Source organism: Crocodylus porosus, unplaced genomic scaffold (genome assembly GCF_001723895.1).
Source record: "Crocodylus porosus isolate Cpor-Errol unplaced genomic scaffold, CroPor_comp1, whole genome shotgun sequence".
In the NCBI taxonomy this organism is placed as follows: Eukaryota; Metazoa; Chordata; order Crocodylia; family Crocodylidae; genus Crocodylus; species Crocodylus porosus.
Window position 1 is genome coordinate 185,157,945 of NW_017728886.1, and position 22,091 is coordinate 185,180,035.

The 22,091-nt window shown below is 38.4% G+C and overlaps 1 protein-coding gene across 4 annotated transcripts; it reads left to right on the forward strand.

The window, feature by feature from the left end:
• Nucleotides 1-17: 17 nt before the first annotated feature.
• On the forward strand, nucleotides 18-21,653 carry METTL4 (methyltransferase like 4). Of its 4 annotated transcripts, XR_002103124.1 has the most exons (11): nucleotides 18-114; nucleotides 1,302-1,806; nucleotides 4,370-4,435; nucleotides 5,032-5,395; nucleotides 7,781-7,850; nucleotides 10,928-11,102; nucleotides 11,399-11,505; nucleotides 11,596-11,687; nucleotides 12,902-13,088; nucleotides 16,051-16,520; nucleotides 17,141-17,542. XR_002103124.1 is itself a non-coding variant. In XM_019546706.1 (9 exons), the coding sequence occupies exons 2-9, from the start codon at nucleotides 1,384-1,386 to the stop codon at nucleotides 20,703-20,705; spliced, it is 1,443 nt and encodes a 480-aa protein (XP_019402251.1). In that variant the 5' UTR covers nucleotides 20-114; nucleotides 1,302-1,383; the 3' UTR covers nucleotides 20,706-21,653. The 4 variants fall into 4 exon arrangements, 1 of the variants encoding a protein (XP_019402251.1); XR_002103120.1 differs by lacking the exons at nucleotides 16,051-16,520; nucleotides 17,141-17,542 and adding an exon at nucleotides 20,560-20,643; XR_002103125.1 differs by lacking the exons at nucleotides 16,051-16,520; nucleotides 17,141-17,542 and adding an exon at nucleotides 20,560-20,643 and having other exon boundaries at nucleotides 19-114; nucleotides 12,916-13,088.
• The last annotated feature ends 438 nt before the right edge of the window (nucleotides 21,654-22,091 follow it).

Sequence of the window (22,091 nt, forward strand, 5' to 3'; positions counted from 1 at the left end):
GGCACCGTCTCCGCCTCCGCTGTGTGGTGCGGTGAGTCGGGACAGGCTTCCCCGGATGTGATGTCGGGGAGCGGTTTTGGGGGCTGTATAGCAAGATGGCTGCGCCCAGCGGAGGTGCGGGCTGTTCCGATGTGTGGGGGATGTTGTTGCTCCTGCTGCTGCGGGCAGCCCGGGTGACCTCCGCGCAGCAGAGCGAGGGGCTGGCGGTGGGGTGGGCAGCCACGGAGACGGGCAGGGAGCGAGGAACCCAGCCGCCTCTGCTGCTCAGCCCATGCAAGTTGGGGCTGGCATGCCTCCTTTTGGGCTGGGCCACGACACCTTTCACTCCCACTGCAGGGCCAGGTTGGGCCCAAGCCGTGCCCTCTTCCCCTGCTGGGCTGAGTTGGGGCAGGTCAGCTCCCCCTGCTGCCTTTGCATGGCCAAATGGTGCCCACCCCAGATGCCAGATTGGGACCGCCAGCCAGATCTGACTGATGCATGGGTGGGCACGGTCCATCTGGCTGGCAGGAAGCAAGGGGTTAGCACTAGGGTGGGCAAAATGCAGCCCACCAGGCCATACTAGCCTCCCCAAAATTGAAAAAATTAATATTTATCTGGCCCTGGCTGCCTGTCATGTGGCCCTTGATGGCTTGCCAAAACTCAGTAAGTGGCCCTCTGCCTGAAATGATTGCCTTCCCCTTGGGTTAGCACCACTGCTTATAAGGTTTATGTCTACACTGCCTTAGAAAAGCCCAGGAAGGAGTTCTTAGGCTGCCACAAAAGCAAGAAATCTGGAGATCAGTATAGCTGGCCCTAGATGCTTGCCCAAATGCTGATGTTGCTCGGTTGTGCCGTCATTAGGGATAGAATGAGCTGTTGCGTCTCGGGGGTGCGGAGACGTCCCTCCCTGAAAGTTACGAGAAATGCACAGAATCTCTGTAACTTGTAATCAAAAGGTACAATAGTAACACTGAAAAGTAACCAAAAAAACTGGAATGTCTGGCATGTAGCCAGTTTTCTTTCATGCTGTTGTGGCACAAACTCATTTTACGTCACCTAATCAGTGAGTAATCCTGAAGTAAGGCCAAGTGTCATATTGTATAGGAGATGCATCCCATTTAAAATCCCATGTGAAAATAAATGTAACATTGAGTATCACAGGAAGGTAAAAAAAATTCCCTTGAGTTGTTAACTTTAGCATGTGGAGCAGACTTTTCAAAGCAGGAGAGTATCTTATTGTGTTTGAACTGCCTGATAAGCCCTGGATATTATTTAAATAAGTAGTTATAGCTCTAAGGAATATGCTTTTTTGTTTACTATAGGAAAAGTCTAAACTGAAAAGAGTATGAATATCGGTTCCAGTTCCTCCAAGACGATGATATTTCCTGAAAGGAGAAGGTTGTGATGTCTGTGGTGCATCGGTTGTCAGCTGGATGGCTACTGGATCATCTTTCTTTTATCAACAAGGCTGGCTACCAGCTCTGTCACTCTTCCCAACTCCCTGATGAGGCTCCCATTACCTCCACCTCTTCTGTGAATCCTGTTGTTCCTTCCTGCTTTACCAGTATATCCTCTCCTGTTAATGTACCTGCTCCTGAGCTTGGAGCTACTGTAGAAAGAGCAGTTGAAATCCCCCACGCACGATATGTGTTTCGGGATGAGTTCTTTCAAGTCTTTAAACCGCATATTGTTGCATTTCCCCAAAAGAAACCACAACAAAGAAACCTAGAGGCTGGTCACACAGGGCTAAAGGACAACACCAATGGAGCGGAGCAGGAAGGAGGAGCCAGGAGCGATGTTGCAGATTCTGTTGCTAGTGTAAGAAAGGTATGGCCAACAGAATTAAATGAGCTATGAACAAACAAACTGCATTGAGCAGTCTGCTGTGATACTTTCTTGAAAATTTTTTCAGTACAAATGGTTGGACTCAGAGGAGCATATCTACAGCAGTCTCCAGCAGAGTGAAGATATCTGCAAAACTAAAGCTTTCTCTAGCTATTAGTAAGGACTTCTGTAGCTTGGAAAGATCTGGGCTCTTCTTGACAGTAACTCATGACCACGTTTGAAAACCAGTAATCGTGCATTATTTAGCAGCCATCTGAAAAGTCTGATTTTGAGGGGTGCTCAGCTTGCTTCAGTGCGAGTTTTGGTGTTTCTGAAAACCAGGCAGTAAATGATAAGTAGATGCCTAGCCAGCAAGCTTGAAAATGACTTTTGAAGCTTGGCTCTTTTATTTTTAAAGTTTTCAAAGTTCCTGAAGGACAACATTCCATGTAAATTGTTAATTTCTTTTGTTATGAATTGTTGCTGCTTCCGCACTTTCCTCCCAATTCCTCTTCCCTTCCCAAAATCATACAGCTATAATAGAACTATGAGTTCAGATCCTTGGCCAGTGTAGGTTCACACATTTCAGTGGAGCCCTGCTGCTATACAAGAATTGAGGATTTGGGCCATCTTTTTTTTTCTGTTCTCCACATGCAGTCATTTTCTTGAGCTAAAATGGAATGTTTAGTGTACTGAAACTTGGCATGAAGAGTTGCAGCTCAGAGGAGCATTTTTAGGGAAGTTGTGACTGCAAAAAGAGGTTTCTATTGGAAACTCCAGGTTTTCAGGAATCTTATTCAAAGACGTGATTCTGTAACATTAAACTGAGCATTCTAGAATGACTTCTGGATTAAACAGATTCAATTTAGAAATCCAATTGTTGCTTTTAAAATTATAGTTAGCTCTGTTACCACACTTCACAATAGACTTTAGGTAGTGGCACTAAATTCATAATGCTTGAACAAGAATAATTCATTCTCTGAAAAGAGTGGTTATTGAGCACAGCAATTTGCAATTCCAAGTATGTGACAAAGAACAACAGAAAAACTCTGCCTAAGCTAAGGCAGCCCAGTAAGATGCAGTGACAGCACACACAATTTAGCCTAACTTAAAATGAAAAAAAACAACAGAAAGCCTTGCATACGTTGACACTACAAAATAAGACACAGCAACAGCACACATTTTAGATGCAACGGAAACTTTGCATGAGTTTTAGGTAGTCCAGCCAGGTGTTCAGGAGTTTTTCTGGGGGACTGCAGGTCAGATCTTAGCTGGTGAGGGCAATCCCACAAGCCTCATCTTTGCCTGCATGTTTATAGGCGAGTCTGCTCTTTCTTCTCCCCTTTGGGTGCCTTGACTGTAACATGCTTTTTACGTCCATCATGTATTGCATACCCCTCATGATTCTCATGTTCAGCGTCTCTGCCTCTTCTCATGTATTCTAGTCTCTTGCCTCTTACAAGTTTTGCTTTGAAATATAAATGTAGTTCCTTGCTTTCTTAGGTTGCATCAGTCTGTTTAAGCAGCCTGGTGACCCTCCCTTGCTACCTTAGGTCTGTCACATAGCTCCAGCCTACACTTGTTATAACTGTGCCAGGTCTTTGCTAACAGCTTTACAAAGTCTGCCTTAAATATGAAAGTTAAGCTTTTTCTGGTTACTGCATAATCAGATTTCAAGATTCAGCAAATGAAACATCACAGTTGTATTACTGGTGTATGCATGAGGGAAGAATTCAGCTCACCATATGAAATACATATTCATTTTATACAAAAAAGCAGTTATGGAGCAGATCTGGTGACCTACAAAAGTACCATTTATTTCCCATCAGTGTTCTGGCCCTTTGTTATTTTTATAATATTTGCTTACCTTTATTATATATAGAACTCTTATGTGTTTCCCCAGATATGTAGTATTCTTCATAAATATATAACATTACATACTATATAGTCTTTCAATGCTATATTATTGAAAAAGGTGAAGAGGGGAAAAGTGATCCACTCTAGGCTGTGCTAGCATTATGGCACTCCATTTAATGAGTTGGAAAAAAAATCTCAGGTGTAAATATTGTATTACTGCTCCACCTCTATATTTGATTTTTTTTTAATATGGCTTTACAAAAATGTATTTGTCCTAGGTCAGTTCTAGTACAGAAATATGAGGTGCTTCTCTTCCATTTACATCTTGTGTATGTATTTTATTACCTAAAGGAATAACTGTAACCCTGAGAAAATAGATGGCACTTTTCTTGTTGCCACCAGCCTTACAACTGAACCTGTAACTTCTAGCAATTGCCTAACTTAGAGTTAACATGAGCTGTGGCATATCATAGAAGTCATTTCATAGCATGGGGAAGTATATGCCTTCTACAAGAACCTAGATGTGATATCATTCTGACAGTTCGTATTGACAATATTGATTCCAGTACTTTAGTTGAAAATAGAAGGGGAAAGTCATGGCAAATGTCTTCCAGTTTTGAAGAACTCTGTACATTATCATTATATAATTTAGCCACATAGTAGCACATCTGATTTTTTTTTTTTTAAATTTCATTTGCGCATTCTACAGACACGTAAAAGAAAGCATAGTGGGCTCAACCAAGGTGAACTGGATGCTTTAGAATACCATACAAAGGTAAGCTGGAAGAAAAGTTATACATGAATACATGTCTTATATGTTGAGCTGATTACATTAATAGAAATTTGATCTCTGTTCCCTAACAAGGGTGGAATGTTGTGAATGTTTTATGTTATCTTGCATGTATAAAATAAATTATATTTCAGAAGGTAACATACTTTTCAGAGAGCTAGAACTGATTTCACATAGTACCTTTAACATTCTGGTTAGCTAAACATCCAACACAGGAAATAACTGCAGGAAAATGCTTCTGATACTTGTTTTAAGGCTTGAAACCAACAAAGTGAACTGTTCTCATGACATTAGTTAGGTAGTATACTGTATCCCCCAACAAAAGGCTCTCTTATATTTTGCTTCTACCGGGGAGACTATTACTGGCCCTTTAGCATCTTACATTTGTAATCTGCTTCCGGTGTCAGGAATGTATTAGTCTAAACCTTGATTTAGATTTAAAGCTGTGGTTTCCAACAATGATGTTATTTTTGTTTGAAATATATTGAATTGTGGTCTATGTTTGCATTCCTTTTTGCTGGTGTTGGTGGTAATCATTACTGTATTATTTCTTTTTCCTTACATTATTTTTTCCTGTACAGATTAGAGGGCTGATTTGGGAAGGTTCTACAAGTATAGTCCAAGAAGGGTTCAAAAGTGGTTTCCTTCAATCTATATCTGCAGAACAAAGTTGCAGCAAGAAGGTTATTGTGGAACATATTGGCTGTGGGTTAGCTGAATTATGTGAAATGGCAAAGCGGTTTCCCTCTGTGAATGAAAATGCCCATCAAATTATACAAATGACAGCTGAAGTGACCATTCCAGAGCAGGATCTGCTGTCATGTGTTACAGAAAACATGACAAGTTATGCAAAGATACTGAATTTAATGGGGCAGAAATATCTGGTGCCTCCAAAAAGCAGCTTCCTTTTATCTGATATTTCATGCATGAAACCACTTCTGGATTGTAAGTATATTTATTCATCAAAAGTATGTTTTTAGTGGTCATTGGCCCATAGCCTGCTGATTGATGGGATATATTGCTTGTTGAGCCAGCATTCAAATAATAATCTTAATGTGGGATCATAATATTGGCCCAAGAACTGCTAGTAGGGAAAACAGTAGCAAGCTGTTACTAGAAGAACCATAGAAAGGTAGGTCTGAAAGGGACCTCAGGAGGTCATTTAGTCTAACCCCCTTTTCAAGGCAGGATTTTTTAAGCCAGTGGCTTTCAACCTTTTTTTTGGTCTCAAGGCACCCCTCGTTAGACTCAATGCATCCCTCAGAAAATGCAGTCTCTTAGATTTCACTCATTTTTTGACTATGGAAAGATAATAGAGCAATTTTTTTGTGACAGAAAAATCAGAAAGGTCACAACAGAGCACAGTGTTTTTAACACTCTGGATTCCTATTTGAAATTTCTGATTGGATCTTTTAAATCACATTTACACACCTAACAGTGCCAACATTATTTGGCACCCCTAGCACCTTTGGAAGGATCTCAAGGCACCCCAAGACTGTGCAGCATCCTGGATGAGAATCACTGTTTTAAACATCTTGTGCAAATATTTGTCTAGCATGCTTTTAAAAATTCACAGGGATAATGATGCCACAGTCTCTCTAGGTAATCTGCTCTAATACTTTACAAGCCTCATCGTTAGAAAGCTCTTCCTACTATCCAGCCTAAATTTCATTTATTGAAATGTAAGATTTATCCTTTGTCCTGTTCCCTGAAGCCAGAGAAAAAAGCCTGTCTCAAATCTCTTTGTAAACTGCCCTTCAGATGCTTGAAGGTTGTTATTGAATCCTCTTTGTTTTTTCTTTTCTAGACTAAATAATTCCAGTTTTCACATGTCCTTACTGAGTTTTACTCAGTTAATTTCAGATAGTTTACCAGTTTATCAAGGTCATTTTGAATCCTAATCTTACCCTCCATAGTGTCTGCAACTCTATTCAGCTTGGTGTTTGATAGTGTGGTGCTCTTCCTGCAGCTCTGCTGGGATTTTTCAGAGGAGTCTAGGTAGGCACATTAGGTGCCCAACCTCAGGAGTAAGACAGACAACTCTCTTATGCTGTTTTGAAAAATGCAGCTGTAGTGTTTTATATAAAACACAGTAGACTTTTCTTTAATGAGCTGCGCACTCTGTTTATTTCTGCACTTCCTCCATAATCCATCTAATATTGAAATTGTGCTTTCTTTAATCCTGCCTGAATCATTTAAAACATCAGTATGATAAGGTATTTAAACACAAGGGAACAATATTTTTTCTAGCATTAATTCTGTCCTGTCTAGCACCAAACCTGTAAACTATCTGGGCTTTAATTTATTACCCAAGGTTTGACAATTAAATTTATTTTCCATTGTCTATTATTCTGTGTTTAAACTTTTAAAAAGAAACATCCATGTTTTAATTGGAAAGATATGCAAGTGCTAGAAACTTGCTTAACAATTATAGTTCTGTTCTGACAATGTAAGGTCAAGCTGTAGCTGTGTTGAAGAAAGTGGCTTACTGCTTTCACTTTCCTGAAAGAGCAAGGAAGTCTAAATCAAACTTAAAATTGCTGCTGTATTTGTAGTACTGTTTTGCTACTCTGGAACTTCAGGCAGTAGGTTATGAATTTCTACGTGGCCTCTGTATAGTGAATGTTAATCCTAACATATAATCTCAAGGTTTTGTTTACCTCAAATCTCCCATTCTCTATTTTATTAACATAGAATTTAGCAGAATCTGGCCACATGTGGGATACCTTTTATAGTTAACCACTCACTGTTTGAATAGAAACCATTTTTGTGAAATTAGTTGGATCGTTCTGCTGTATGTGACCTTCTACTCTGAACAGCTCATGTTTGTGTGTCTCTTGAATACACAGCATCTCTCACAGGTTGTCTTACCTGAATATAGTTTTGTAGTGCAAGGCAACTTTGGCATACAGAGATCTAAAATTACCTGAATTTTTAAGGGTTTTTTTTTCTTCTTATGCCACCTACAAGAGACACGCACATGCATGAGAAGTAATTGCCAATGCAGTCATAACTGATATTTCAGACTATTGAACATGATTTTAACTCATTCTGATTTGGTATTTAATTTTGGACCCAGTGAATCATTTAAAAAAGTTTAAAAAAAAGGGTCTAAAAGTGCTGATCAGATGATTGGTTTTCTTCATTTCATTCTAAAAATTGTTTTCAACAAGCCATCTGAAGTAACAAAAAGCAGTTGAGTTTTTCAGTTTATTATGTTAATGGTAAGGGAATTTTTCCCTTTGAGCTGCATAAGATATAATTTTGGATATCGATTTTAGCTTTTGTTTTCTCTTAAAACTAATGTTTTTCAATTCTTTCTTTTTTTAGACAAGAAAAAATATGATGTAATCGTGATAGACCCACCGTGGGCAAACAAATCTGTTAAAAGAAGTAACCGGTAATTTTAGATCTAAATTTATATATATATATATATATAAAAATATATAATATTACCTACAAACAAACATTTTTTCTTTTTCTTATTTTTTTTAATTGGCGCATTCCTACAGATTTTGTAAGCCTTTTCTCCACATCGATGCAATTGATATCTTAGAATTGTGGTTCAATCCAACACACATACAGGGGCAGACTGCACTGTTTATTCAGTAAAAAAGGGCCTAACTTTATATACATACAGTCAAATGTTATTTCACTGTCACCACTCACACTTCAAGGTAAGCAGTTCCCGAAGTGCTTTCAGGACTAGTTCTTAAATTACTTGATCCATGAGAGGATTCAAGATATGTTTTAACTAGCAAGTTTGAAGTCATGTATACTTTAAGACCCCCTGATCCTGCAGTTACTTATGCTTGACCTTACTACCATAAGGCAGTTGAAATCAGTTTGTAAATATTTGCAGGATCGGAGCCTATTGTAGAAACTTCAGAATTTTTTTGCAAGGTTGTTTTTTCTGCCTGTTTGGTAGAAATAGCAAAGTGATAATAGTTGTGAAATTTTCAGCTGTGATAAGATCTGCTGCTAAACACTTTAGGGCATTTGTACATGTGCTGCGGGATGCTGGGGCAGGGGGTGTGCTTTAGAGTGGCTCGCCCACAATGTCATCTGTATTCAGCATCCTGCGCTTCAGAATGGTAACAGGAGCTCTTTAACTAAATCTTGTTTGAGCTTTTGTTAAAGCACCCCTGCCAGCATTTTAAAAGACAGGGGTGCTAAATACATGTGACGCGGAGGCTGCTGGAGCACGCTAATTAACACGTTCCAGCAGCCTCGATTAATCAAGTCTGCTCTGTGTGCTAATTAGGATGCGTTGGAACAGAGGTCTGTCACTTGTATAGGTGACTTTAGTTTGTAAAGTTTTTAGAGTTTTATAGGCCTCTTTTGCCACTGAATTGTATCACTTTTATGTTGATGGAATTTCATTGGCTACCACAGAATTGTGATTGTTTGACCTTGAAACTTTTCAAAGTAAATTTTGATATACTTCTTGTACAATAAATCTGGAAGCCTGTTAGTAAAAAAAAACCCTCTTCTGATGTTAAAGGGTTAGATTATTATGTAACCCACATAAAAAGTAACTGTGGTAGCTCACTCAAGCATCAAAAGCCCAAGCAGAGCCACAGACTCTTCTCCTGGAGCATATTCAGCCTTCAACTTACACCACCAGACAATACATGCAGAAGCACATGCAGCCCTGAAAATTTCACTTATCTGTATCTGTATGTATAGCATTCAACTTTCAACTTTGAGCGAAGTATGCCTGTGAGTAAGATGTCTGTCCTACTGTGGTCAAAGTTATGATTGTACCTTATTTGAAAAAAAAAAAAGACTCATAGCACAGTTAGTGTTGGGCTTCATTGGAAAGAGCGGCAGTGCTGTGTTTCTTTCGTTTTTTTTAAATAGACATTTACACTCTCCTCTATTTTTAATCAAGTAATACGGACAATGTCCTATTTACCCCTTCTCTTTACCAGGCAGAAAACATCTCTCTGTCAAAGTGGAAGACAGTTATTTCTATTTCTAAATGTAGTACAAGTTGGTATTTTGAAACTGATTTATCACTTGGTGTAGAGCATGTTTCTTGGGATGCCAGAGGTTACAAATCAGTTACCTGGCACACACATTTAACTGTGTGGTCAGTTTCAAACACTAGGAATGCCAAGATGCTACGTGCAATTTCGTATGTTATTTATATGAAAAAATGTGCAAATGGTCTTGTGGGCAAAAGGTAGTCTTAGCTAAGGATCTTTACAAAGTTCAATTTAATATGATGGAATCTCCTGATACCACCATTTAAGAACACACACATACACCTTTTTATCATATCTCTTTGGAAGCAAATCTCTTTCATAATGCTTGTATTGCTAAACTTTTGAGTTGGAAGCTGGACCAGGACTTCTGTGATGGTTAGGAATTTCCTTACCTTTTTCTTTCTTCAGTCCTTGCATAACTATCCTGTCAAGTGGGGTTTGAGCATCTTAATGAGGACCGTGGAGCTACCTCCTCCAAATGACTTAGTTGGTTAGCTGCTTCTTTAGGCACTTACCTCCAAAATTTAGATCTTCGGTCTCCGTACTCTACTGCCACCTAACCCTGCAGGTGTCCCGTTTTTAGGTACCTTCATTTCCACCAATAAAATTGTTTAGGCCTAAATACCTATTGCTGGTTGGGCCCTAAATTAATAGCGCTAAGCAACTGGGTGTCTAGTTTATCCCAAAGCCGCCTCCTGATTCACAGATGGAATGGGGAAATGCTTTTTTAATCTCTGGCATCCAATACAAGAAAAGTTCTGAGAGCATAGGCAACTCCACACAAAATACAGCAAGGAGGAGGAGGAGCCTCTTTCATCCAATAGCTTAATAGTTAAGGTGCTCACTCGGGATTCTGGAGAATCTCTAATGACAATCCTAGTTTAAATTAATAAATGACTTTTATATTGTGTAAGAAGCAGTTGCTCTCTTTTAACTTTTAACTTGCCCATCAAACTGTTGTTTTTCTTGCATGTGTGTTTGTTTCATTTGGCATTTTCATCCACATGCAGGTTTTTCCATTAAAGGGTGAAGAATAGCATGGTACTGATAGGAGTAGAAGTAACAAAAAATATAAGCTGTTCTTTTTTATCAAATAACATTTTTGCAATATACAAATAGGAGTGTGGAATTGTAAACAACTGTGTGTATAAAAAGTAATCATCTTTAAAAGTAAAAATTCTTAAATGCCTAATTTATGTTGATGGGGAAAAGATGATGCCCCCTAAATTTTTAAAAAAGTACACTAGTGAATTTACAAATCCAAGAGATTTGCCACTGGATGTCACTCTTGGCTCATAGTTTCTCTGTATATGTGGAAATAAAGCAGAGTTTCAGACTTGAAATGTATACAGCCTTTTCCACTGGAGGGAGCGGGGGCGGGTGGGTAAGTGTGCATGTGTGTATATGTGCACATGTGTGTGTTCACATATATAATTTAATATTAGCTTTGTATTTGCTAACTTATTCTCTGAATATACCAACACAGATACAGCTACTTGTCTCCCTGGCAAATCAAGCAAATTCCCATATCAGCACTAGCTGCTCCAAATTGTCTTGTGGTCACATGGGTGACCAATAGACAGAAGCATCTACGTTTTGTTAAAGATGAACTCTATCCTCACTGGTCTGTTAAAACCCTTGCTGAGTGGCACTGGGTAAAAGTAAGTTCTGAAACTGTTTAATTGCTTTTCTTTGGGTGGGAAAGGGGAGTGGAACTCAATGTGATATGATGCTTTTCTACACATTTTGGTGTTTATCTGTCATTTACAATTAGGTTTTTTATTTTTCCTATTTAATATGGGTAGTTTCTTAGCAGACATGATATTTTTATATCTTCATTTTTAGTGGAAAAAAATAACTAATTAGAAAGATATGAGAGCATAAATAACTAATTAGAAATATTTACCTGGTTTATCCTGAGACTTATGCAAAATGTATTTGAATCCCATTGTATCAGATTACCAGATCTGGAGAATTTATATTTCCACTAGATTCTTCCCACAAGAAGCCCTATGAAGTTCTTGTATTAGGGAGAGTTCAAGGAAATGTGGATTTGTCATTAAGGTATGAGATGCTGGTATTTAAAAGTACATTTTTTGGGTTGCTAGGTCTGCATATGCCATTCTTGTGGTAATACTCTGATTTATGCAACAGGAAATCAGAAGTAGAAGAGCCTTCAATTCCAGACCACAAATTAATTGTCAGCGTACCCTGCACTCTTCATTCACATAAACCTCCTCTTGCTGGTATGTTCTTGGGATCTCCGCTGTATGATATAATGTTTCTGTAGGCCCATATTTTCAAACTTGGATGTCTAAAGTTATGCATCTAAGCCCATATATACCCACATCTAATAGATTAATTGATTTTAACAATTATCAGGTTATTGCAGTTAGTAGAATTTTTGCAGATTGCTGGCATACTGAAACATCTCTGAAAATCCTGGCAATTTTATGTACTTAAGTGGATGTTAGGAGTTGAACAGAGGTCTTAAAAATTGTTTTATTTATTTGTTTGTTTATATATGTATTTATTGTAGTTTGTAGTTACAGCAATATTGAGTTGTTCTTTCAATTTGTGTAAGACTGTACTACGTTTTGTGAGGTAAAGAACATTCCTGGTGAGGAATATACAATATAGATGTCTGCACTGACAATAATTTGCTTTGATGACTCTTCCATATTGGTTCTTATACTGCCCTCCTCATTTTAATATTGCAAAATGGTGGTTGGTGGTTTCTGAAGCAATGTGACTACATGTATCATGCTTGGTTTAGTCTTTCTTTTTTTTTTCACCAAGGGAGAGAATTATATATGCAGCGTGATGTTTGGTTTTCACCGGTTTAAAGACATTTAAAAAAATTAATGTACACACTGCTGTGTGTGAGAATGGGCAGATCTAAAAAGTGCTTTTTGCTCTTGGAATGGCAGGTGGTGAGATTGAAGATGGTCTTTCATTCATGTGGAAGCTCTTTTTAGTCTTGGGCCAGTTCCTTGTCATTAAGGAACCAAAGCAACCCCTGGCTTACCCTTTCTCTCTTATGCTGGGTAGGTAGTATTGGACTCAAGAAAAGGCAGGTGGTAATATTCTACAATTAAAAATTGACACAATTATAAACTGATCTGGGATTTTTTTCCTTGTAATTTTAGCCCTTTTAAATCTGTGCCCAGGGGTCTGCACAAGTGAGCTTTATACTTATTGTGGAACATCTCTTTGTGCTGGAAGAACAGGGTGGGCTTAGATGTCATGCTAGCCTGAACTCTCTTTGTACTTCTGTCTGAGAGGGAGATTTGGAAGCGTTCATTTTGGGGTTATTTGTGTGGTTTAATTTTGTGTTATTAGTATGTACTGTTCCTTATACCAGTAATAATTAGGCACTGTTTTTAATAACCTAAATAAATAAATAAGCAAGCTTTGAATCTAGGAACACTTCCTAGCCATGCCCTAACACCAGTCATAGTGTTTGTGTTTCAGGATAATTAAAGAGAGTGCCTCAAGCTAATCTCCACTGTTGGAAGTGCTGTGATCTCTTAAGACATTATATATTGAAACCAAGTCTAGCGGGTCACTCAGAAACAAACAGGAAATTTGTGCAGCATGAGGAAGAAACTTGGAGAGTTCTTGATGTGGCTAGCAATGCAAAACAAGTAGTATCTCTTACTTGGTGAAGTATGCAGTAAGCTCTCAAAGAAGACCCCAGCTAGTGGCACTACACAAGAAAGAGAGAGAAAGAAAGAAGTTCAGTCCACTGTCCTCTAAATGCAGATAGAGAAATGTTGTCTCATCAGAATCTGCTGTTGGTAATTCATTCCAGCCCAGTAACAGGCAAGGGTACAAAAGGTCTGGATACATAAGTGGTCTTACAGCCAAACGGCACAGCATGGTGACACAGTTATTTGTATATATTGACTAGGATTTCATTCACAGAACTGTTGCTTCAGCTCTGTGATACTATTTGTCTGATGCATAATAGAGAAACTACTTTCGGAAATAATTATGTGTAAATGGTGATCCATGGCTTGGCTTAGAAAATATTGTACTTGGTAGTGAAAAAGGGATGTTAAACCTAGATACTTGGCACAACCAGTTAAAGTCGATCAAATAAGCCTTGTTGGGCTCTCCCTTTCATCTGTATGCTTCTTGCTTTAGACTTGAACACCTAGTGTTGATACTGTATCTGTTTTGTTGCTGGAAAACACTGTGTAGCATGTGACTTGCATCCATTTTTAATGTACATGTATATCTGCAATATTTAAAGGTTAGTCTCAGAATAGTCACGGAGTCAAAATACTAGTAAATTTGTTGACTCTGTCAGAAGATACTAGTGATGCCCAGACCTTATTGGAAAGGCTTATCACTATTATTTTAAAGTAGTATTTTAGATTTTCCAGCCGTGAGCAGCTGATCTCCACTCCTAGACTATTTTAGACAACAGAAGCTTGAATTTTTGGAATGGGAGAGAAGGAAACTTGATGAGTCATACATGTTCTTTATGTTTTGTTTAAGTAGCAACAGTGCCAGAAATATTAGTATTTACTGATCTTGTTTGGCACTTATTTCTTGTTACTACTATAATTTCTGTATGTTGGTACACATGTAGCCATTTATTGACTGATTATAACAATTTATCTCTGAGGGAAAGGGAAGATGCAAATTAAAGTAAGCCATCAAAAAGAGACATTCAGGTTCCTGCAGTGCATATAACTATGAAATCATGACTGTCAGGGTTTCTGATGATGCATGTTCTGTGCTTACTGCTCACATTTTTAATATGTCATTGTAAATGTATTTAAACTGCTTTATGCAAATACTTTAAAATTAAATTTTATCACTTGTGGTTTTCAAGTAACAGCAGGTTTTCTTCCTAGTTCAATTCATTGTTGCTGTTAAAAATTTAGATGACACACTACTACATGGAAGGCATTGAAAAAATGTGAATTTCAAGCACTCCCCCATAGTATTTTATGTAGATTCTTCTTTTGATATCCTATTTCTTCGCCCAGTCATTAAAGTTAGTTTTTTAGCCATATTTACATGTTAGAAATGGTATTACTATACAAAGTGTGCCTGTGCAGTAAGATGCAAAAAATCATGGTCATATTCTGGAAGTCCAGAGGATACCCTACTCCCATAGCAGCCCATTGGACCATATTTTAGAAGTATTCCTGGATAAAGCTTCCATATGCCACCTTTGTATCCTATTGGTAGAATAGGGCATGTGGCCATTGTTAACTGGGCATTACCTGGAGCCCAGTCAACCCAGGGTTCTGGAGAAGATGCAGATGGCATAAAGTCCTCTTTGTCCTACCTCCACATCCCTTTTTCTTGTCCTACATTGAGTACAAATGAGTCAAATCAGAAAATACAGGCCCATCTGCTATAAAAGATTTAATATTTTACTAAAATTGATCAAATTTTAATCCTGTGACTTATTCTAATTATTTATGCTGTATTTTTCACATCTTTCATCTTGTACAATAAAAATCAGTGCAACTTTTTCACTTGAAGAGTATCATATCTGCATCCCTAGTGCTTTAGTATTTGAGTTTCAAACACTGATGTGAAATCTTTGCAGAACAGTCCATTTACTTGGATTGTTTTTATTTTTTTTTAAAAAAAGCTTGAAGCTAGTGTAGTTTGTGGTTTTTGCTTTTTTCTTGGTTTGTTTTGTTTTGTTCTTAAACATGCATTTTGGGTCAAGTATTAGTTGATAAGGACCAGAGCTTTTCAAAAGGTCAGAGGCTGTATGCAGCCCCTGAGGTGTTAATTCATGCCCTTGGCTCTTATCCAGGCCCTGCTCCCTAGTGGTGTGCAAAACAGGCTATATTTGATTCGGATTTGACCCAAATCGGGGACAGTGATTCAATTAGTTGATTCAGATCACTGTTCCAATTTGATTCGGCTGAATCTGAAAATTCGACGCTGATTTGGAGAATCAGCGATTTGGCCATAGGCACAGCTTTAAATGTTTTTTCTACATACCTCAAGGTACCAGGAGGGTCATGAATGTGGCGATGGTGGGGCAGATGGTGTGTCTCCCATGAGCGCGCTCCCCCCCCTCCCCCCCCCAAACGTGCTGGGCGGTGAACTGGGAAGTGTGTATGTCTGAATCGCTGAATCTTTCTGAATCTCTCTGAATTGATTCAGAGGGTTTGGATTTGATTCGGAGAGATTAAAGGGTCTCCTGATTTGATCTGGATTTGGAGATTCGGCCACAGAATCAGGCCAAATCCCCACCGAATTGAATCGGGGACCGAAACTTTGCACAGCCCTACTACTCTCCTGTGCTGCTCCTTGCTGCTGCTGCTGCTGCCACTGGACTTTCCATACTCCTTTCTCTCCAGCTCCTGCTTCTTGCTTCTGGGTCTGTGGGCAGAGCTGGGTGGTATGGCCTGGGGTTGGGGCTTACATGGCAGGAATTCGGGGAGGGGGGGCTGCACAGTTTGTGGCCTCTAGCCCTTTAAAAGCTGGATATCCCTGAGTTAGCCTAATATTGATTGTAACAACTATTTCTCTTTATAGGAAATAGATGCAACTGTAAAAGCAGGGTATTTTGTTCTTTTAATGCATTCCTGATAGAGAAATAATATTTTTATCTTTTCTACTAAGTGCCTGATCCTTCAAATCCTTACTCAGATGGAAAACTTCAGCCAGGTCTGCAGGTCAGGTCCCAAGCATGTGTTAACATATCCTTCTGAAGACATGCAGCCCATAAAATCATAATAGATTATATAATTTATAGCTTAAAATAGAAAATGTTAATGTTCAGGAAAATGGGTGACATTAGATTTTACATCAAAAAAATATAGTCTTATTATTGCCCTCTTTGTATGCTAATTTTCATCACACTGAGGGTTACTGCCAGCTACAATTATATAAATACCCACATCCAAGCTATGAAAAATCATACTGTGATTTTATCTTGAAATATAATATGATCCAGCTGCATTTCTCTAAACAGTCATGTTCTGAAGGAGAATTTCTGGGTGAGGGAGAGATGGTAAAGGAGATGCATGGAAGCCCTTGTTAATTCTTTCCAAATTAATAGAAAAGTTGGAATGATTTCTCTGTCTCTGATAGTCACCCGCTTTCTGACCATGGTTGAACAGCCCCTGCTAGAAGTGACTTATCCCTGGTGTTGCATTAAATCAGGTCTGTTCAGTTTTCAAGTGGCTTGGGGCCTGCATCTCCCCAGTACATCCCTTGGGCTAAATGTCACCATGGCCCTACTGTACCATATTACCATGGAACTGGGTTTTCCGCTTGCAGTGGAAAAATGCAGTAAAACCTGGATTTTCTCATTTGAAGGAGAAAAACACAGGAAACAGTGCATTTCCCCCTTTAGGCTGGCAGAGTTCCTGCCTGCAAGGGGCTGCGGGGAGCGGGAGGAGGGTGATCAAGCAGGGGGTACCATGTGCATGTGCACACATACAAATGCACAAGGCTGCCATTTGATCTGGAGAGCTGCAGCTCCGCAGGTAAGTCTGGTGTGGGGTGGGGAAGAGGAAATTGAGACCCCTATAGTGAGGGAGGGAGTTAGGCAGGGCTGGGGCTGCTGCCCAGCCTGGGCCGCATATGGGGCCTGGTGCTGGAGTTTGCAGTCACAGGGCCTGGGTGGGGAGTGAGACGGGGCTGTGGGCAACTTTTCTTGGGGCGTGGGGTGGGGAAGGTGCTATTTGTTTGTTAATCAGGTTATGAGAAATGGCTCTTGGCTTTATTTATTTATTTTATGTGAGGAGGACCCCTAAGATCCTGTGATAAGCTCTGAATGGATGGTTTCCCATTGAAGTCGGCATGGTTTCACACAAATGCCAGGGTCTGGCACTGTGGAGCTCATTGAAAGCTTGGGGCTCACTCCCCTTCTGCTTAGGAAGGAACATACCTTACTGCTTGGGGTTTCTTAGGTGATCAGTGGAATAGATTTTTTGGGAGCACTTTGACAAAATGTTAGTAAATCAGAGCACAAAAATCTTTAGTTGTGGTGCTTGGGAAAAAATGATAGGTTCTTCCAATTTTTTGGTTCTAGAGGCTTTGATTTGGCAAAGTGGTACCAGCACCATTTGGCAGAAGTAGTATTTAATTAGGTGAACTCTTGTGACACCAAAAAACCATCCTGGAGTGCAGCGAGTTTACTGTCAGATTGTATGTTTTATTGTTTTAAACTTACCAGGCTGTCTTCTGCAAACATCAAGCTTACACTTTCTATCCTGTCTAGTATAAGGAATAGATTTTCTGATGCAAAATTACTGTATTTACTTGAATATAAGATGACGCCCCAATAATTAGATTCCATTTACGGGAAATTTATAAATTTGTTATACATTTCCAGGTACATAATTTAATTATTGGAGGTTTGTTTTGAATTTTTCCTCTCCCACTGCTGCAGCAAGGAAAATAAATGGGGGGGGGGGGGGCAGTCAGGTGGCTCCTTTGCTCCTGCTCCCCACCCTTACTTTCAGACCCTGCTGTCCTTGAGTACATGGAAGTGAGGGGCAAACTTCTGCATATATACAAATTACTATGGGTACCCATAAACTTAGTTGTTCCAGAATTGATACATTTTACCTTTCTTGGAAACTGCTGAAAATTTTGGCATGGGTACTCCATAAACACACTTTGACGCGGCACTTTTGTACTTACTTACATATAGTACAAACTTGGCATGATATTATATGCAGACGACAGAGGGGGTGACAAGGGTTTCTGGGTGAACTGCTTGTGTTTGGAGCCCCATTTGTAAGGTGTGTCAGACACTTAAGGCTGGTGAAGAAACAGGAATAATTGAAAATGGGAAAGCAAGGCATGGCTCAGTTACGAGAGCAAAGAGGAAGTCAAAATGTATGCAATGTAGTGCATCCCTGTGACTGGGAAAAAGAGTTGACATTGAGGGGGACTGAGCACACTGTGTCTTTCTGTGTATCTTGTTCAGATGGGCTGCACTAATATATTCCTGTGGTAGGTTCCTGTCAGCATCTCAGTGTTTTTGGCTAAGGTCAAATATAGCACTTTTGGCACTAAGGGGAGAGTGTCAGGGCTGGCTCTGGCCCACCTGGTGCTGGCCTGCTGTTGTAGTACCTCCAGGCCTGGTGCCAGTTCCCTATGAAGGAAACACCCGTCTGATTTTTTTGTTTTTTTTAAGGGAAAAAAATACGAAAGATTCCCATCAGTATGTTTGCCCAATATGGGCCATGTGTTTTATAGTTATGGTCAGTGTTGACTGCCTTAAATCAATTTGATAGTCAGTTTCCAGCATTGAGCATATGCTGATTTTGGCAGCATTTTTTATGACAGAAAATGTATTTAGTGAGGTTTCCTTGTATGCAAATGTAAGACAAGGAGCTTTTTGCTATGCTGGCTAGCGTAGAAAACCTTCATCTTACATTTGTGTAAATATGGTATTACAAAAATAAACAGCAAAATGGGCACAAAGTAAAAGCAACTCGGAGTATTCCTGTGAGTTTGTGAAAGATTTGGTGCTACATGGATGTTCTAAAATTTAAACCATCTGGGAACTACTTTGAATAAGTTTCAAGTGACTTAAGATATTTGTGGAGAGGAATATATAGGGTAGACAAGGAAGAAAGTAGAATGGCAGCCACACAAGAAGAGTGGTCAACATTACTAAACAAGTAACACACTGCATGGTCAGCATCATCTTTGCTGTCCTTGTCAAACTGAAAAAAATAAACATTTCTGCAGTTGTGAACATTGGTAGAGGGTTTTACAGACAACATGTTACAAACAAGCCACAGGTTGGGGACTGTTTCACCAAAGCTTTGAGGGCATGCCCAGAGTCTAGCATCACAAACAATTCACGATGTGACCTTAAAACAGATGAGAGAGCTTCAGATCAACCATCTCACTTTGATTGGCAACTTTGACACTCAAACAATGGATTACAGTCGAAACTGTTCCCATCCTTGCTTTGATGTATGCTGATTAGATGTAATTCTATTGTCTGAAATGATAGCAGGAGGAGAGATCAATTTAGATAATAAAATGCATGTATACTGTCTTCTGAATTAGGAAGAAGTGTGAAAACCCTGTGAGTTTGAGGGAAAAGTAGCAAAATCATTCTTGAGAAACGAAGGGGTTTAGTCAGTCTTAGGAGCAAAACATCACATTGCTGGAACATATTCTTAGTCTAGACTGGTTTTCCAGGCTATTGTTCCTACATTACTATGCCGTTTTTAAGCCTTTGCTTCATAGAATTTTTATTTTTCATTTAATATCTCTATACTTAGTCCTTGAAATTGAGTTCATTTTACAATCACAAGCTGAATTGATCTGTCTGACAACTAATCCATTTTAAAAAAAGCACGTTTGCTCGATTATCTTTCAGCTAAAATCAAAGAATCAAGATAGTCTCCCTCCCCCAGACCATTGCTCACAATCAATGAAATAACCCATATTATAAATGAAATACCTACTTACTAACATTTGGCATTAAAAGTCCAACTGCAGGAGAAATATTAGATTACAATTTTAATACTAAAAGAAACAACAGTGTTATAGAACTTTTCTAGTGCTTCCAGAAATGTCTTCATACTGAACTGGAATAAGTCTGTATTAATTACCATATTGCTTCTGTACTCAGTTACGTTTTGCTGTGCTATACCACACTAAGGTGATGTTTACCCTTCATGTTTTTACAAGGCATCATCACTGATCACTTGCTGATAGAAAAATGCAACCTTAATAAATAATCAGGAGTACTTGATATTTAGGGGGAAAGGATTAAACAATTACAGTTTTGGGGGAAAATGCTGTACTTTTGTGGAAAAAGTTGTGTTATTTCTCAGGAGATGTTATGACAACAGTATTGAAAAATTGAGACGTCACCTGTGTAGGTGCTGAATTCCTTATTCCCTGTTTCCAAATGAAAACCGATAAATCAGGGCTGTTGAAGGCTTTGACACTATTGTTCAGAATCTCAAGGGCGCTTATTTCAAATGACTTTCTGACTATAAATAGTCAAGCTGGTTGATGAAATCCCTGGAATTAATTTGCTGTGTCTCTCTTTTTTTTTAATGAAACATTCCTGTTTTCATCTCCCAACAGCTCAGAGAAAATTGATTTTTGTTTTTCATCTTCATCTTTTTTTATTCTTTTGCACAGAGGTTCTGACAGAATTTATCAAGCCGGATATGGAATGTTTGGAGTTATTTGCTCGCAGTCTGCAGCCTGGTTGGACCAGCTGGGGAAATGAGGTTCTTAAATTCCAACACATTGATTATTTTACTACTTTGCAGAGTGAAAACTGACTATTGTGCCTTAATTAGAAGATTCCTCTCCCACCCCAGCTCTAGAACCTATTTATTTATTTATTTTTATTGCTGCTGGGACAATTTGAAGACAATGTAAGTGGATCTAGAATAGCTTCGATTAAAATCCTTGCACTTCTGATTGCATTATGGTACTGTATTCATTTTTACAAGGTGTTTATTTTGATTTTCTCAAGACAAAATGGAGTTGGTTGAGCTGGGAGAAACATTTACAAATATCAGAGTATAAGCTGTATAGATAAAGAATGATTTTCGCTGTTAATTTTTTCCCAAATAAGACTCCCATAAATCCTAGCTTCTTATTAAATGCTATAGTGCAATCTTAGGGTATTTCACCATTTTTAAAGTACGCCATTTGAAGTAAATGCTTCAGAATTAAATATCTTTTCTGAAAGAAAGTAGGTCTTCGAGTTGGGTTCAGAAAACCGTGGAGATTGAAGTAAATAAGTATAAACATGTATTCATTTTTCTGTCTGATTAGAAATAGTGAGTAATGCCTATGTTAACTGACACATGGACTGTTGACTGGTGCATGTTCTCTTTAAAATTATGCTTTTAGGATACTGTTAGTTTCTAATTCCATCTTTGTATGAATGATATTAATTCTTTGTATCTATTGTACATGATCAAAGTTTCAACATCTTGCAAACTCTGCATATTAAGGTATTAGATTTAACGGAGAAGTGTAACAATATAAATATTTTATAAAAATCTGTTCGTCGTGTTCTTGAAAATGTTGTAAAAAGTAAGGTTTGAGCTCATTACCTGTGTTATGCATTTTTTAAGCTTCACTTCCTTGTAATTTTTATGGGACGTGAAATTTTAAGAGAAAATTTATGTATTCAGAGTTTTAGATGTTTTGAACCTTTCCTTTGAACTGACTATTACTGTTTCTGCAATAATTAAATGAGATTTTTTTGAGCGATTCACTACTGCATGTGTCCTTCCCTTCATTTAGGTTTTACTTTGGAAAAGATATTGGCTTAACGAATTAGTGCCATTTATTTATATGGAGCATTGGAAGCAAAGAGAGATCTTAAAAAATCAAATATATCTCAAATTATTTATCACAGGGAACAAAATAAATTATATATTTTTTCAAGTTAAATATACCTGCAGTTGTTTAGTGTGCTGTTACATTTTTAATTACTCTCCTGATGTTAACAAATTGTTTTGTACGTTTGAAAATAAATTATTTTGATAGTGTATTATTTACAAATCTCACTTCTATATTCTAGTTACTTTTTAAATGTTTCTTATTTCAGCAGTGGAATTGACAACAGTAACTCAATGTTTAGCTTACTTCTCTAGTTAATATTTACATTTTTTGGTTTATTAAAATGTATCTTTTAATTATGAAAGATA